The 19754-nt window shown below is 31.4% G+C and overlaps 1 protein-coding gene across 1 annotated transcript; it reads left to right on the plus strand.

Moving 5' to 3' along the window:
• The first annotated feature begins 2772 nt into the window (after positions 1-2772).
• LOC110998363 (calnexin) lies at positions 2773-17943 on the plus strand. Its single transcript, XM_022266959.2, has 13 exons — positions 2773-2976; positions 3222-3326; positions 3679-3843; positions 4153-4302; positions 6825-7033; positions 7826-8033; positions 8270-8390; positions 9283-9425; positions 9926-10042; positions 11241-11381; positions 15440-15562; positions 15795-15953; positions 16534-17943. The coding sequence occupies exons 1-13, from the start codon at positions 2968-2970 to the stop codon at positions 16600-16602; spliced, it is 1719 nt and encodes a 572-aa protein (XP_022122651.2). The 5' UTR covers positions 2773-2967; the 3' UTR covers positions 16603-17943.
• The last annotated feature ends 1811 nt before the right edge of the window (positions 17944-19754 follow it).

Genomic DNA, 19754 nt, shown 5'->3' on the forward strand with positions numbered 1-19754 from the left:
CGGGGATAGGGATGGCGATCTGAGATCGATTAATCGAAGAATCGATTTTTCGAGCAGAAAATATCGATTTTTTAAATCGATATGAAGTACTGTGTCGATTCACTGAATCGATATATCACCCTTGAAAATCGACATTCGATTTTTTCTGTTTTGGTATAAACCATACAATTATTTGCATTTAGTTGAATGTGCCTGAATTATAAGAGTGCTGCCGGTTAAAGAGTTAACTACTCATAAATTCGCGAGATGGCTGTATGTTTAGTATCCTTTACTCGCCTCTCTTTAATAAAAAAGTTACGTTTGTAGTCATTGACTTTATGTATTTATAATCTGTGACGATTGATATTGCATTATTCATTTGTTGTTGTCGTTTAATGAATACTGTTATTAGCGTAATATAAGTATTTTCATGATTGATTTTCATCAGATTTTCATGTAGTGTTTGTTGCGAAATAATAACTAATTGAGAGTAGGTAAGTAAATAAGTAAAGCGCTTCTTATTTTTTACTTTGACGCTATTATTTTCAGTTTGTTCTGTTAGTTGTGATTATCATTTAAATTTACTTTTACACAGGAATAATCAGCATTGAAATAACTAATAAGTAATATGTGGAATTCTTATTGATGGAAGTGTTCATACTTCATTCACGTTTACTTTATGTCCAATTATCTATTTAACGTCAAAGCATCAAATTATTCATCTTGTTTACAGAAAAAATAGTAAAGCTCCCATTATCATTTTAAAAATAAACTATCGCTTTTACTCTAATTTTATTTTAATCAAGTAATCGCCAGGCTTGGGATGGCGATTCTTTCCGAAAAATATTAAATTTTTAAAGCAATTCGTATCTTAATTAATCGATTCACATTTGGTGCTATTTTTATATAAAGGTTACTTTTTTATAAAATGTTAAACTATTCTTTCATATAAAATATTCTTTTAAATTCATTAAGAAATTATGCTAACTAATCCTAATAGGATTTTGAATATTACTCGAAACTAGTGACTAATTACTTAAAATATCATTGTTTATCAAGTTTAATACATATAATAAATGAGGAATAAATATATTTTTTCAGCATGTCGGTTAGAAGTGATTTATGGAATCATTTTATTAAAAAAGACTTTGGAGGCACATGCAAATATTGTCACCAGGACGTAAAAACTAAGGGAAACACAACAAACTTGCGCAATCATTTATTAAGACGTCATCCAACAATTCAGACCGTAAGTCTAAAAAAGAAGAGTGAAAGTGGTGGTGGTAAATGTGGTAATGCACGAAATGATAATGGAAATGATCAAGTTAGTGAAAAAAACGGAATATGGGATTTTCATAAGTTGCTTGTGAAAAAGCAACTCTCTTTATGCAATGCACTTGCACAGGAAAATCAAGGCTTAAATGAAGAATTCAAACATTATTTATCGCAGGCAGTTGTGCACCTGAAGTATGATCCTGTACTTTACTGGCAAGAACAAAAGAGCTCCATTTATTATCACGTTCACCCAATCGCCATGATGTATATGAGTATCGTTGGATCATCCGTTCCTTGTGAGCGCCTGTTTTCAATTGCTGGAAACATCGCAAGTGATGAGCGTAACCGCTTGGATCCCAAAAGGCTTGACAGACTGTTGTTTTTAAAAAGTTTAGATATTGAGCATTGGGAACTATAGTTCCCAGTTATAATTCCCAATGCTTAATATTTAAACTTTTAACTCTTACCTTATTTTTTACTTTTTTGCAATCAATAAAAACATTCAGTATATAAATACTTATTTTTTTTTATAGTTGATCTTATAGTTTGATACGGTAATAAAAATAATTGTTATTTTTGAATTCCCTGATTTTATTGATAAGATATCGTTAATTGCAATATTAATCTTGTTTTTAGTAAAATTGATACAAATTTACATTGTAAACGCAAACTTGAAAAAAAGATCGATTTTTTAAGAATCGATTTTGTAGGCCTCGATTTTTTCGTGAATCGATTCATTAGACTACGATTCGAATCGATTTAAAAATCGATCTTTTTCGTAAAGAATCGCCATCCCTAACCGGGGAGCTTTGTGACCACAAACCACAGATTAAGTAGATGTTTCAATGAAAAGATCGTTATCACTGACAGTTACTGAGAAATCAAGGAAAAACTAAAAAAATAATAGTTATCAACAGAAACCGTTTTAGTTACTTGAAACTGGCTTAAATATACAACTATTGCCATATTATAAAAAAAAAACGTTTTAGTTTTAATATAAAATAAAAATGTCGTTAAAAGCAAATAAAACATGAATATAACTTGTATCATATATTTGTACTTATGTAAGGGTCTAATTATTACATGATACATACATCAATATACATTATCTACAAAAATAAAGTCTAATTTACTAAATTTTCTCAAAATTTAATCAAATTATTGCTACTACTATAAACATCATCTAACCTTAAAATATATTATTAAAAGGAGTCCCTTTAGGCAAGGTTAAATATACTATAATATGCATGTTTATTTTACATATATATTCAAAGTAGTCTAAAAAAAGTGGTTTTATATTTGACAGAATTTTTTTCTATCTATGGCAAACTGTTACGTGACCATCATTGGCACATAGCGTTATTTGACAAAAAGCTACTGACAAATGTTTACTTGTGATTGGTCAAAATCAAACGAACCAAGTGAAAACTACCAATAGAAGTTCGCCTAAAATGAAGATTAACATTACTCAGCGAATAATATAAAAAAAATATATATATATATATATCAATGCAAACTTCAAAAATAAATGCACATTTAAATTTTAACAAAATTTTTGGTCTGCGACAGAAACTGAAAAAGACAGCAAATAGCAGTAGTTGTTGATTGCGGTGTTAGAATATCAGCTTTCGCTTGTTTTATCGGAAATAAAAAAATATACATCCCATTGATTACTCAAGTATAATTTATGAATAACCAGCATAGTAATTATTTATGAGCAAGGTTCGTAAACTACTTATAAATTATTTTTGTTCTAATTTAAAATAAATTACTTAAATATATAACTATAATTTGTATACCACGTTACTTTTAAATTCATTGTAATGAATGGTTGAAATACCATCGTACGATTTCAGTTCCGAATAAACATTTGGGTTACGTTATTGGACTTTAGTCATCGGTACTTGTTTATTTAATTAAATTATGAGTATATTATACTCCAATATTTTATTAAAAACTCTTTACAGATGGCTCTTCTTCGTTTTGTAATTGCAAGTGCATTCATCGTGCTTGCGGCGACTTCATCTGTCCACGCTGAAGCCGAAAACCTAGATGATGGGGTCACCATTGAGGTTAGTTTGACCCAGTTACACCTGCACTCTGTAAAAGATCAGTTGTTATATGTCTATTCTTGAATTTATCAAGGAAATTCATTGTGTAAAATAAATACATTTTACCTGTCTCAATATTGTATTAAGCTTATTTGACTTGGTGCTAACAACCTGATAAGAATTTTTATTGTAAGATATACTTTTATCTTCATATGACCTTAATCTACCAATTTTAACTTACTAAAATATTTATGTTGATTTGCTTGCAGTTATAATTGATAAACATATATGGTGTATCATTATCTCATATAAATTGCATATAAAAATATTACAGGTATTTAAGTATTTTAATGATTCAGTTTTAATTATATAGACAGTAGAAGAAGACGGCTACCAGACACCACAAATTGATTCTAAAAAAGCATACTTTGCCGAACATTTTGATGATGAAGAGGCTTTCAAAAAGAAATGGGTGAAATCGGAGACCAAAAAGCAAGGAGTTGATGATACTATTGCCAAATATGATGGAAAGTGGGAGGTAAGGACTACTATGTTTTTGCTACATTATCTGTTTTATTTTACATTACTTAAATTTGATATTTTGTATGCATAGTTCATATGAACTAAGCAATAATTTTTAAAGTTCTATAAGACTAGTCAATACACTATAAGTTTTGTATCAATATTTTAGCCAGGTTAACACTTAGTTCTTTCTCAATACACATGATTTATTTGTTTAGATATCTGGAACACTACTGTATGTACTCTGTAGCTATTTGTCTTTTTGCAACCAAAGTTGAGTTCAAAATTAGGAAAGCAACTGAATGCTTGATTAACATTGTTTTAGTTACAAACACCAGCAAGACGTTTACTTAAAGATGACTTAGGACTGGTGCTTACAACAGAAGCCAAGCATGCAGCAATATCGGCCTTACTCAACAGGCCATTTGTGTTCAGTGATAAACCATTGATTGTGCAGTATGAAGTCACTATGCAGGTATGGTTAAGTATTATTTAGTTATCATTTAAATGTATTGGAAAAGTTAATTGGTTTTAATACAATTTACTAGGAGTAGAGAATTTCACCTAATCTTTTTTTTTTTTAATTTATGGTTCTTATGGGTACATGTGGATATTTGTTTACATATTTAATATATTTATATTTTATTAATATATTTGTTTTTAAGATTCCATATATACAATTAATTCAATAGTTTAGTCTGCATACATACTAATTAAGAAGAAAGCCTTTAGAACAGTATTTGTTTTACTTAATCTAGTTTTTTTTATTAAAATGTGCCCAACTAGTTTACAACTTTGATTGAAGCCCCATTGTAAATGCCTCTTCCAGATGTTACCATTACAAATCCGAGTATTAAATAAACAACTTTAGTTATTTAGGATAATTTCTTGATTTTGTCAGATTTTTCTTAATATGTATAAACCAATAGAATATTATAAATACGTTATATAATTGCACAGCATATAAACTTACATTGCAGTATGTGCAAATGCAGTAAAATTTGTTTTTAAATAAAAAATGGATTTTAAAATACAAGTCACGGTTAAATTAACATTAAAACACATTAACATTAAAGACTAGGGTTGCCAGCAATATCTGAAAAGAGTATATTTTTACTATAGTCATTGTTTACTAAATCATTTCGCCCACAGTAATATTTATTCAGACTAACAATTTGGCTAAGAGAAAGTGAAAAATATCTCCAGCACACCTAGAAATGTCTAACAATAACGGAGCATTGTAAAAGGGTTAGCAACCCTACAATGCACTACTAATTGGCTTATCAGCTTACTGCGCAGGAACATGCAGTAAGACGCGATTGTTGCGCCTTGAATCTTTTCCTATAGAGAAATCAATAAGTTTACCTCGCTTGGAAAGTAATGTTAGTTGTATTGTAATGTCATAGTATTATGAATGGGATTTAGGCAAAGAAGGTTGGCCAAAGTCAAACATCCAAATCTGCTGATAGCAAACCTTCTGGATTATTATTACTAGACAAAAAATTTCATCAGTTAAATATTTAGAAACTATGTATTGCGATTTGTCAAATTGATAAGCAATTATTTTGATTAGATTTTATCTTTATTGTAGTGCACATATACATAGATTGTTACAATACCATTGATTAACACGTTAATGACGTATATTTCTTTAAAAAACAGTATTTCTGGTTTTGAAAATGAGTTAGTTACCTTCTGTATGGTAATAATTTTCTCACGCATTTTCAGTGTCATAAACATGCCGGAGCATTGACGTTATAATGCTATTTACGTACGCATATACGATCCTAAAATTGAACATATGCCAATACTTTTCCTTTATAACATATTTTTAAATATAATATTATGTTTGTTTTTATTAAACAGGATAAGATGTTTTGTAAATAATTTTAATAACAATCTCTGGAGTTTAACCACTCGCCACTAGGCGTAGGCACTCGAACTGAAACTCAAATTAACTGTATTCATATAAGTAACCGAGTACTATAAACGTCAACAGAAAAGATGTTGAATTGATTGTAAATTTACATTTATTACGAAGTTAAAAATGTAAGGCTTAGAGCGCGCGAGAAGATCTGGCAAGAAACTCTCCGCTATTATTTTTAATCACCTAGGTTTGAGTCATACAAATGTTTGGTAAGGCAAATCAATCCCATGGATCATTAAAATATTGTTATGCGATTTCCGGTAGCAAATCTAAGATTAGTCTCATCATTCCACGTTGGTATTTTACGGGAATATGATATTTTAACCTTTACCCAAAAAAATTATTTTTAACATATTAATATGGGGCTTAACTATTGGATGTGTACTAGAAAGTATATGGAGACTGCATTCCGAATATTTCCGGCGGATACAGTTCATTCAAATAGATTGGGGATTTTGTAACTTTGTCACGATATAGCGATGAAATTCAATTGTGATTAGTAGAGAACATGGTAAAATAGGTATGGGAAAGTTCGTATAATATTACAAGCATCTAAAACAAAAAACTGATCAGTTCTTCTCTTCCACGCCATTTGAGAACGGGTTTAAATGTAAATTGGAAGTGATAAGATAGTTAATGTTTCTTGACGTTCATAAGTGTACCGTATGAATAAATTATGCTAATAATTAACCACAAACAACTCGTATAATGTTGTTGTATGGTTCCTTGGAGCTTTAAATAATAGAAGATTTAGTTTTACTCCATATTAATCGCGTACATGAAATAATGAAATGTTAATTTCTCTCACGAATATATGCATTGTCACAGTAGAAAAGATTGCTTAGTGATTTAGTTAAGACAACTAATTGCTGCAAAGTAACTGATGAAAAGAGAGAATGCGTCTAGCAGAATCCGACGATTCAGGAAACCGTCATGCTTGTAAAACTAAGAAAGCCTGTGTGAGCAAAATGTATATATAAAAAATAAAAAATGTATATATAAAAATATAGAAGTGAAAAAAATATATTTATGTATAAAGCGATGTTTTATTTTTAAATATAATTTTACAGGAAGGCCAAAACTGTGGTGGCGCGTACTTAAAGCTTCTCTCCAAAGGCGTCAACACACGGAACGATCTTAAACAATTCCATGACCAAACTCCATACACAATTATGTTCGGACCAGACAAGTGCGGCAACGACAACAAACTGCATTTCATCTTCAAACATCAGAATCCAAAGAATGGCACTATTGAGGAGAAACACGCCAAGAAACCTACGTAAGTTACCAACCTTCCTCATTCACTTTTCTGGATATTGATGGAAATAACGCTCGTAATTTTTGAGTTAAAAAAAAGTTATATTTTATTTAAAAAAAACATGTAAAGTAATACGTTTATTCTAGAACGTAATCATATATATCTCATCGTCTAGATCAGTGTTTCCTAACCTTTTTTGTACCATGTACAAGTAGGTAAATTGTACATGGGGGTATACAAGTAAATTGTCAAAACATAGTCAAAAACTGAAATTCCAAATAATTTTTATTAAGATTTTTCTATTTTAATTTAGTGAGATGATGCTTGCTGCACAGAGATTTTATGTTACCAATTTGGTTAGCTTTAGTCTGATCTCTTTATGTTGTGTTATATCCAGCTGATGTCGTTTGCCTTCCGCCTCCTATTGGGAGACACTGGTTTAATTATTCATATATGTAGTACATATTTTATTGTTTTGGGTCGCCATACCAGAACTAGTCTTTCTTTAATGCTTATAAATTTAATATATAATATAATATAATAAATTAAATCAAAACTTTATATGATAACTAGACAACCGTGGAAATTAAAAAGAGTTTTCATAGACGAATAGTGATTGGGCTGCAGTTACAAGTGTTTCAATTAGGTAATTCATATGCTGATCACTAAATGGCGGCTCAATTAAAAGGCGGAATTTTCTTTCTTAGCAAATCAACGTGGAAAATAAAAAGAGTTTTCATGAGTCTATTATTAATCTCTTCTTTTTTTCTAATGATTTAAATATGTAGTAAATTTATTTAATATGAATTTCAGTCAGCGGCTAGATGATATATACAAAGACAAGGAGCCTCACCTATATACATTAATCGTTCGTCCTGACAACACATTCACAATACTGGTGGACAATAAGGAAGTTAATTCCGGGTCTCTGTTGGAAGACTTCACCCCCGCAGTGAACCCACCAGAGGAGATAGATGACCCTAATGATAAAAAGCCAGAGGACTGGGATGAGAGGGAGAAGGTAACTGCGTCTAATTGTCCTGGCTTATTAGCCGTCAAGTAAACTTAGTCCCTGAGATTTATCTTAAAGAGAAGAATCCTCTTGAGGAATATATTTTCCAGTTTTCCTATTAAACATAATTTTACTCCCTGATTATGTCAGTAAAAAACTTTAGTATCTTGAGTAATCTCTCAAGAAAAAAATACACAAAAAATCTATTTTAGATTGTATTTCTAATACTCTATATTTATTTCTAGATTGTAGACCCCACAGCGACCAAACCAGAGGATTGGGACGAAGATGCGCCGGCGCAGATAATTGACCCCAGCGCGGTTAAACCAACAGGCTGGCTTGATAATGAACCGGAGATGATACCTGGTGAGATTTATATATATATTATTTGAAAACAATTTTTATTTTATTTAAATATGACGACGCCAGTTTTCACTAATGACTAGAACGTAATAATGTATTATCACTGATGATTTGTTTTTAAATTGTCGCATTAACTTATTATTTGATAGAATTACAATCTACACAAGAATACATTTATGGTTGTTGCTATCTGTTTCATGAAAGTAAAATTCGCTAAACGATTATTATTAATATTTTGCTCAAAATAATTTCCAAGACATAAAGACACCGTGTTTTTCTTACAATAAAATGTATTTCGAAAATCCAAAAAATATATAGTTATCCTATCAAAATGATTAATTTATTTAGGTAACACAATGTACACTTATGAACGTCAATAAAGAAATATATTAAATGTTAAATGCTTATATTCACTGCCAGTTCTCAAATCCGGGAGAACGGAAGAGAAGAACTGGCAATAAAGTCTTCGCCACTCTTTTTAATCGCCAAGTTTTTTTACACAATGTTTGTAAGGACCTGCAACCATTAACCATGTTCCACATATGATACAATCATCCAAGGAAGTCAAAAATTAAAAAAATTGTATTAGGGCTCTACGAATTTGTTTCTATAAACTTATATAAATATATGTCGCAGATTCATAGCGATTAATAATTACAAAATTGGTCACCGTCGTCCGACATTTTTACTCCACGACTAATTAACACTACTGACAAATTGACTTTGACACATTGATTTTACAACCTGTAAGTTGTCTATGACTTTGCGTGGTGTTGCCATCAATAAAACAAAATGACATCGAGTTCTAGTATAACATAATCTCTGACATATAATTTATGTTAGCTGTAGAATTACGAAATAAATAAATACTAAATGTGTGTATGTCTCTTTGTAGACCCCGACGCGGTAAAACCGTCGGACTGGGAGGACGAGATGGACGGAGAGTGGGAGGCCCCTCTCGTGGACAACCCTTTGTGCAGCGCCGCCCCTGGCTGTGGCGAGTGGAAGGCGCCCCTCATTGCCAACCCTAACTACAAGGTATGTACCACATACTAGGGATGGACGATATTAGAAAAATATCGATATCGTACTCGAAAACCTAACATCGATGTTGGCCAACATGTTCGATTTTTGCATTCATAATTGAGAAAGAAATAATAATTAATTAATATAAAGAAATTGTTTGAATTTTTTTAGCAAAACAAATTAATACATATTCTGATATTTTTATCAAGTGACTGAATGAATATTAACTTTGATAAAGAATCTATTCTATTTCTTTGTTGATAAAGAGTAGTGAGGAAGTGTGAGTTATAAGAGCGAACTAACTACGAAGAACGACCGGTGTGTGTGTGTGTGTGTGTGTTGACCGATTTCGGTCATAGTTGGATTAGAGGTCGGCAACGCACTACCGAGCCTCTCTCTTGAAAGCGTCCATAGGCCTTATCACGGAACATCAGATGAGCCTCCTGCCGGATTGCCCCCGGTTCTATAAAATCAATTGATAATTTTTTTTGTAAATAAACGAATTGTTATAGGGTGTATGGCGGGCGCCATTGATCACAAACCCCAACTACAAAGGCAAGTGGACCCCGCGACGCATCCCAAACCCCCATTACTTCAACGACGAGCACCCATTCCGTATGACGACTATTGTGAGTACAATTTTATTGGCTTTTACTTATATTATGCCAATGATGCAATGCTATTTCTATAATATTATTTTAGCTGCCTCCGCGAACTTTGTTTTGCCTTCATAACATTACATATATATATTTAGTAACATATTTCGGGAATAATAACAACAATTTTTCTCTGCATCATCAAAGAAAAATATATTCTGTGTAACGTATCGAGTGTTTCATTTTTAAATAGTACTTTCAAAATGTCTCAATAATTTAATAGCTAGTTCTGTAGAGTAATGAAATTGCATTTAGGTATCATATTCTGACCTATGGCCACAGATATAATATACTTAGCGAACACCTGTTATATCGTCAGGGACTCTGGAGACTCTCAAGAACCATACCAACCCATATCAATGTTTATAATTGTCCCGTAGTCTGCTTTTGGAGATATGTGATGTCTATTTCCATTTCTTATTCTGCCCACTGAAGTATTTCCAACCCAATTAAACTTAGGGTCCTTGGGAGTGTACCAATTCTTAAAGGCCGACAATGCTCTTGCGAGCTTTCTGGCAATGTGAGTGTCCATGGGCACTTTAGTTGGTCATATCACTTGACATCAATACTTCATTGAAGCAAAAGTTTTAATGGTTAGACAAATATACTTAATAGGAATATGCACATAACACCATATAATACACAATGCAATCCCATATATAAGAATCCCAAGAACACTTTTTCTCCTTCCGAGGCCCTGAATTATTAAATATTAATTCACAAAAATCTTTAATAACATCTTATTAACCTGTTTTTATACCTTTATTGTGTATAAAGTTTTTTCTTTGTTTTACTTCTATTTTATGTTTCCTTGCTAAGGACCGATAAACGCTATATTTATAATCTTAATATATCTTATCTTATTATTTTATTTTTCTTTATAATAAAAAATTATAAAGAAAAATAGTGCACATAGCGCCAGCTAGTAATAATGATTGATATTTTAAAATGTCCTAATTTGTCCTTGTATGGTCACTTTTGTAAAAACTGTTAGTCACAAAATAAAATTTGATGTAGCAAATTACCTTTTTTTTTAAAACTATAATTTCAACAGTAATGAACAAAGAAATGAAATATTTTAATTTTATTATTAATTATATCATTCTATTAATATAATAAAACAAAGGCCGAATCCGCAACATTTCCTAACTTGTATATTGTATGGTTTCAGACCGCCGTAGGCTTCGAATTGTGGTCGATGTCTCCTCAGCTCCTCTTCGACAACTTGATCATCACAGACGATGAAGAGGTGGCCGCGGAGTGGGCCAGACAGACATACACACTCAAACGGGACAGAATTACTAGCCAGGCGGTGAGTATTTTCAAACAGACAAAATAATTTAGAATTAAAAGTGCGTGCGTACAAAGGACACATGTGAGAAGTGAAACTTCTTTTAAATTAATTATTAATAAGGTAAAATTTAATTCCCAATCCCAAGTCCCAATAGATATTTTAAAAAATGATAAAAATTCCCGAGAACTTATCTCTATTCTTCAAAATAATAATTTACAAAATCATATAAAGCGCCCAACACGTAAAAACGCCTGCTTAGACTTAATAGCAAGTAACATAAAAGACACACAAGCGAGCCTCCACTACTTGGCACTTTCAGACCATGAGACCGCACAATCGCTGACTTTTACACTCGAAGAAAACGAAAACTTGAAAGATATCCCAAAGTACTGGTATATATACAGACGAGAACTCAATAGAGAAAACACTAATACATTTATGAGGTGTCTATCAAGCCTTACCTTCTCGGACGTATACAGCTCCACAACAACAAATGAAGCATTCGACAACTTCCATGACACTATAACATTATTTTACAATTTGTGCTTTCCGATCTTAAAAATCAAAAATACATTCAAGCCTATCAAAAATAGATGCTTTACTAAAGCGCTAAAAAAATGTTGTATAAGAAAAAGAACGTTATACCTAAAATATCATTTAAATAAGCACAATAAAAAACAAAATAAGTCTGCATATAATAAATACTCATCTATCTTAAAAAAATGTATACATAAATCCCATCAACTTAATAATGCAGAATACATAAATTCCGCAAAAAACAAAACTAGAGCAGCCTGGAATGTAATTAAAACTAATACACGAGACATGACATTTAATTCAGGAATAGAAGCAATTAATATCGATAACAAAACATATGAATCACCGCATGAAATATGCAACTTTTTTAATGACTATTTTACCTCACTGCCTACTAAAAATAAAACAAACAATTTGCCAGAAGCTAAAATCCCTCTAAACCATAAAAGTATTTTTCTTTCCCCCATAAATAACACGGATATACTAAAAATTATTACATCGTTGAAAAATACAAAATCTACAGGATACGATAATTTAGATACCAAAACAATTAAATCATGCGCATTATACCTACTTGATCCACTGACATACATAATTAATCTATCGATAGTAGAAGGGATCTTTCCTGAAAAACTAAAAATATCAATTATCAAACCATTACATAAAAAAGGAGCAAAAACACAAATGACTAATTATAGACCAATAACTTTAATTCCCATATTATCTAAAATTTTCGAAAAAGTCATGTATAATAAAATAGAGAATTTCTTTTTATCATACGATATTCTAAAAAAAGAACAATTTGGCTTCAGGAAAAATCGTTCCACTACCCTTGCGTGCTTTACCCTAGTTAAACAAATTACTGAATGCTTAAATCATAAAATGCTTGTAGGTTGCATCTTTTTAGACATGACAAAGGCTTTTGACTTTGTATGCCATGAAAGACTTTTAAAAAAATTAGAATGCTACGGAATAAGAGGTAATGCCTATAACTGGGTGAAAAGTTACCTTGAAAATAGAATGCAATATGTGGAAATAACAAAGATTTGTAAACTAAAACAAAAAACCTATAGATCCAACTATAAGAAAAATGAGTACGGAACACCTCAGGGCAGTATTTTGGCCCCACTACTCTTTCTAACATACATAAATGACCTCCCAGATGCTATACACCAGAACTGTATACTATTTGCTGATGACACTACACTTATAATAAAAGGCAAAAACGACCAAGATTTAAAAAACAACTTAATTAAATCTCTAGACGACGCCATCAACTGGATGAATTCAAATAACCTACAAATAAACATGACCAAAACTAACATAATTCATTTTCAGACATATAACTCTAAAACACTAATAGACGTACAATATAAACACAATAAACTGGACATAATGAACGAGTGTGTATTTTTAGGTATAACGATAGATAAATTTTGTAATTGGAAATCACATATTGAAAAATTACAGAACAAAATAGACCGTTTTGTTTTTGTGTTAAAACGACTAAGGGAAACTGTTAACCATGCTGCGGTATTAGCTGCTTATCATGCATATATTGCATCTATAATTAGATATGGAATTATAATTTGGGGAAATTCAGTCGAAGTGAATAGGGTATTTAAGGCCCAAAAAAAATGTATTAGAGCAATTTGTGGAGCAAATTGCATCGATAGTTGCGTGCCTCTATTTAAGAGACTCAAAGTGTTATCTCTTCCATGTATTTATATATTAGAAATGTCCCTGTTCGTACACAGAAATATACATATTTTTAAATCGAATGTAGTAAGTAGTAGACATGGGGAGAAATTGGCTGTGCCAAAAATAAATTTAGAATTATTTCGGAAAAACGCCTTCTGTATGGCAATTAAAATTTACAATAGATTACCGAAAGAACTTAAAGATCTTCCGACAAGAATCTTTAAAAAGCGACTTAGTGCATTACTTTTAGAAAAAACGTCTACTCAATAAACGATTATTTGTGTGAGACATGGTAATTTATATAAATTTAATTATGTATGATAATTGACTTAATTGATATGAATCTGACTCATAATGTAAAATCTAAACTAAGATAAATTTGCGTGCCACTGTGTGTGGCAGAATATGCGAACGACTGACAATTGTACCACCTTGACATTTTATACCATATTCGTGCAATAAATAAATTATTATTATTATTAGATTATCATGTACGAGTATATGATGACTCCATGTATTTATATATTCAAACTGTATACATGGTAATGATAATATAAATAAATAAATAAATCTGCGTTTACTGCACAAGACGTTATGCGACAGAATCGCCATCTAAAGTTCTAATATGTAACTACTAAATGAATACATGAACAAATAGCGTGTATTTTTTCTCGATCTCCCTTTCTCACTCTCTCTCACTGAGTCTCAATCGCTCTATCTCTTCTTAGACAAACCGCTGCACATCTTCGTGACGATCCGTAATTTTTTACCTAATGCTTCTAAAAAAATTTTCCTCTAAAGAAATTTACTGTGAACATTTCAAAGATACATTTTTAGAGATTTTTCAAAATTATATTCAGAATTCAATAAAGTCCTTTGGGCAAATATCATATTAGCAGTATTTAAATGACTAGAAAACTAAACTGAAACTATTCTGGTAGAAAACCCTTTGGGGTAAAGTTCTGGCCGCCACTCAATACAAGCCGGGCTATTGGGCCGTGTATGCCTTGTACAGTGCGGTGCCCATCACCGTCTACGTTGTTTACTTGCTGGGGAGATCTAGAGAGGTTATTTGGACCATCTCCAGTATTAGGCATTGAGGCACTGTCAATGTTTTGTAGGCTATTTAGTTTTGGCTGTGACGCTATTGTGTAAATGTGTGAGTCAAGCAGGTGGTGATCAAATTCAAATTCAAAATTTATTTATTCATGTAGGTAACAATGTACACTTATGAACGTCAAAAAAAGAAATATTAAATGAATTTAATTTTACATTTACTGCCAGTTCTAGATAGATAGACAGATAGATATATAACTATCACCATATATACTATTTTATAAAATTACCACCTGCTTCACTGGGATAATCTTTGAGGCCGCTTGTTAAACGGCGGTGCTTAGTTAAAACGCCAGGCTGTTATTGAAAGGATTTTTAAGCTAGTTAGTTAGCCGAGACAATATAAACACATTATTTTTTTTTACTTTAATTCAAAAGCAGTGTTAGACATCATATAGGTTCGATTCCCTCCAGCAATGCACTTTCCATGTGAGTATTTCACACTCGCCGGAACGGTAAAGCAAAACATCGTGAGGAAACCTTGAACTGGAAGTTAGGCTCAGCATAAACTTAAAAACATAACGCACTCGCGAGCCCTCTAGCATCGAGAGTGTCCATGGGCACTATCACTTATCATCAGTTGAGCATCCTGCCCGTTTGCCCCCTGTTCTATAAAAAAAAACCTCGTAGTGCTGCACTATTGCACCAATATTCAATAAATATTTAGCAAGTACCGGTTTGGTAGTTTGTTTGAGTAGTTGCTAGTCTAGAGCTATCGACAGGAATCGCTGGTGGAGCGAGGTCTGAAGTTCGCGGGTGAGAACCCCTGGGTGTACGCCGTGGTCATCATCGGGTCGTTCATCATTGTGGGCTTTGTGGCCTACATGTGCTGTGGGCCCAGAACCGTAAGTAATTTGAAAAACTTGTATTACCATATATCTCGAAAATTACTGAACTGATTTTGATGAAACTTGAACTGTTCCTTTCATTGGACGATATGGGTTTATTTATAATACGACATTACCAATGCATCTAATAGACTCTTAATCAAAATTTTAGTTAGAAAAAAATGTGCTCAACTAAACATAAAGTTTATTAAAAGCAATTTTTTTTATAAATTTTTATTTGCGAATACAGCAAGATCCAGAAGTAGATGACGTTAAGAAAACTGATGCAGTAGTAGAGGACGATCCTCACCAATCCGACGAGGAGAGAGAGGAAGAGAAGATAGAAGAGAGCGCGGAAAAAGAGAAACAGAGCAAGGCTGATTTAGAGGGACCAGATGATATTAAGGAGGTAATATTTATGTATATTTTAGAAATATTGGTTATAATATGAAATTGGTAATAAATATAAATGCATATTTACGTATAAAATGAATATAATTACCGTTAATTATTATATTATTTTGTGTTACTAAAATAATTATAGATTTCCTCTAAACTTAGTTTAAATTTAATTTTATAATTTAAAAAATAATGATATCTGAAGACTAGTAAAGTAAAAAATAATCATTTATCTGAAATAATTATAGAAACTTTATTAAGATTTTATTTCATGAAAGTTCCTCAAAACTATTATTTTAATCTAATTCGTAATTGAAATCCGAAAATGTCGTTAAAAAATTGCTTCTTGTAAAAAAATCTGAGAAAAATCGAAGCCAAAACTCGTGTAATTTTCCACAGACTATGAAACAATATTCAATAAAGCAGTTCAGTGACAGTTTTGACACATGACAGATAAATAACGATCTAAATTTAAATATTGTTTCTTTACATATATGGTTAAATTCAAAAGTGTCTGGCTAGAATATTTTGTTTTCGTTTAGAAACTAAAATCCTTTTGAGCTATTGTTATAAAGAATTGTTTGTTCCAGAGCGCGCCACCCATCGACACGGAGGGCGCTGGTGATGGACAAAGGAAACGGAAACCGCGTAAAGAATAATTTAATTATTGTATTTCATTATCTACTGACTTATGATATTTAATTTTCTCTTCAATTTCCTGAAATTATTTTGAATCAGTAGACGGTGAGATATTTTGTAGTTAGTGCGTCGTGTTATTCATTTGTCGGTTGCTTATTAGAAAAAGTGTTCTGCTTTTTAGTTGGAGACGGATTCAGTGTGGGTGTGGTCACTATAGCTAAATTTAATATCTCTAATTAAATAATAGTATATCATAATAATATATCCTTACATATGTATTCAAGTATATTATTCTAATTACAATATAAATTCTTTACTATCTTTACTTCTCAATGGATAAATAATTTTTTTTTTTGTTCATATAAATGTCTATCTCTTTTTATCACACTGTGATGAAAATGCAATTAGAAAAAGAGATACAAGTACTTAGAGTTTAGTTTTCATCAATAGTAATATATAATTTTCATGTGTGACCACATTTAACTGTTTTTGAAGCATATAAGTAATTTAAGTTGTTTGGTAGACCGTATATTACTAGTATATAATTAAGATATGTATATGGAAAATATATTTACAATAGGAAATTTTGTCTATTAATCTTCATTCACTCTCGTCTACCAAAGAATTTTGAAAGCATAGAGCTCGAACAATCTAGAAGGGAACAAAAATAGCAGTGCTGCTTTTATGTGAAAATTGACTGTGATTTCACCTTGAAAATTTTAGTTTTGAATTTCAAAGCTAATTGTTCATTTGTCGCATTTATGTTATAAGTACATCGGGTATGTAATGTAAGGACGTGTGTTTAATGAATAAATTGCGTGTGAATTGTGTTTCACCTTATCACCACTAATAAATTATTAATATTCAGTGTCTATAGAGCTTACGTGGTATTATATTAATTTTGAGTTCATAGACAGGAATGTCACTTTTTCGTTTGTAGTCTGTAACGCCTACAGATTAACCCCATTATAACCTGTCGCGTAAAAATGTCACAGACAATGCAAATAATTAGTCGGGGTTGCCAGTCATAAAGACACCACAGATTAAATTGCTTATCGTTTTGACTTTAAACGATTTTTTTCGAGGTAATTTACGATAGATAAGCACGAATTATATACAATGTATTTAATATATTATACAAATTAGCAGCTTATGTGCGAAATGTAGATTTCACAAATGTTTCTGGCAACTTAACCTAATTAGTCTGTTTGCTCCATAGATTAAAACAATTTTATGTCCGAATAGATAATTTAAATAGAGTATTATGTATCAACGAAAGGTTTAAAGTATTTTATATTGTATGTACGTGTGTGATAGGTACGTTAATGGACTGTAATTTACATAATAAATTATTTATAAAATATTGTCTTTTAATTTTCACCTGTTAAATGCACTTATGATTAAAACATCTAAAGAGAAACTTATTTCTTATATAGGTTGGCAACGCACACTCGAGCCCTCTAGCATTTAACCGTTTGCCTCTTGTTCTATATAAAAAAGTATAGGCTGTCATTACCATAAAATACGTATACATATTTTCTAATTATATTTGTATGTAAATAGAAAATCATTTCAATTATAATTTTCGAAGCTTTCAAATAACTTTTTAAAAATCTGTTATGACGCTTCGTCGTTTTATTTAACATTTAAGACGCGAAAGACAAGTTTAATTGAATTGTAATCCGTTGTTTGTAAATTACAACATTTTAGTTAACAATAAAATCTATACATAATAATTTAAAAAAATTTACTTTACGTATCCAACATTTAAGTTAAGCATTTAGCGGGTATTTGACTGAAAAAAAATCAGCTAAAAGTACCCGCAGTACAGTTTATAATCAAAACTAGTTGGACTCAAAATAAAAGTACATGCGTAGATTGTACAAATGTAAGAGATGAAGTTTCTCGGTAAATTATTACTCAGATAAAAGCCCCAATAGCTGATCATGTATCAGTATATGATCACTCCATGTATTCGTATATCTATATTCACACTTTATACGTGCTCATGATAAAATAAATAAATAAAAAATTGCGTTTACTGCACAAGATCTAGAGTTCTAATATGGAACAAATAAACGAATACATCTCCCTCCTTTCTTCTCAATCTTTCCCACTACAGCTCTCTCCCAGCTCTCGCTCCATAGCAGTGTGCGTGATGCCACCCTATCTCACTTATTTCTCGATCTTTCCCACTTGCTTTTCTCCCAACTCTCGCTTCATGGCTATAATATGCTTCATGCTACGTTGGCCTTTTATTACTTTCTCTCAATCTCCCTCTGCTTTTTCTTCGACAAAAACGCTGCATGCATCTTCGTGACGCTAATATTATTTTTATTGCCTTTCATCCGTAAAAATATCACCCTCATGCGCCTAAACTGTTTCACTTCAAAATTGCCATTCAAATAATTTTCAATATATTACGTAAAAGTATTCTATAATGTATATGTAACTATCAAAATTAGTTTTAAGCCAATTCTTAGTTCTCGACGTCCGTCCTTCCATAACTAAGCGTTTTTTAGGCAGTTCTTGCCGCTCGTCACAACTATGTGGAACCAGCTGCCCACTGAAGTGTTTCCGAACCAATTCGACTTCATGAAAAGACCGGCAACGCACTTGCGAGCTATCTGGAAATATGTGTGTTCATACGGAGCCTCATGCCCGTTTGTCTTCTATTACAGTTTTAACGTTACAAAATTTGTAGAAATTAACCTAAAAACACAATTTTATTGCACTATTCTATATTTTTTGTCTGAGTATTTTAACACAACTGGAAGTTTTTCTATTAATGGCGGACAAACAAAGAGAAGGAGAATAAAATTAAAGTAAAATCTTTTTATTTTGACTGCTTAGTTTTTTTATCAAAAGGAAAGCTTTATCGCGCTTGACCGCGATAACTGAGGTCAATTATTTACCAACCATTGCTATCAGGCTATAATTACCATAGATATACTGTAATGCATACTAGAAAGTAGTAAATGTAACTAAAAAGCTTCAAAGGGTACTGTTTAAAATACTTATAATAAACAAGAAAATTAATATATAATTTATGTTAGCTGAAGGACTACGAAATAAATAATAAATGAATACTTAAATTTTTATTCTTATGTCTAGAACTGTTTACGATGATGAAAGAAAACCACCTTTTCCTACTTTACCTGACTACTATCTA

The sequence above is a fragment of the Pieris rapae genome, chromosome 17 (genome assembly GCF_905147795.1).
Source record: "Pieris rapae chromosome 17, ilPieRapa1.1, whole genome shotgun sequence".
Taxonomy (NCBI): domain Eukaryota; kingdom Metazoa; phylum Arthropoda; class Insecta; order Lepidoptera; family Pieridae; genus Pieris; species Pieris rapae.

Coding starts and splice junctions, on each gene's coding strand:
- LOC110998363 (XM_022266959.2), top strand. Junction 9,426..9,925: donor TTGCCAACCCTAACTACAAG/GTATGTACCACA, acceptor GAATTGTTATAG/GGTGTATGGCGGGCGCCATT. Junction 15,563..15,794: donor TGTGCTGTGGGCCCAGAACC/GTAAGTAATTTG, acceptor TTGCGAATACAG/CAAGATCCAGAAGTAGATGA.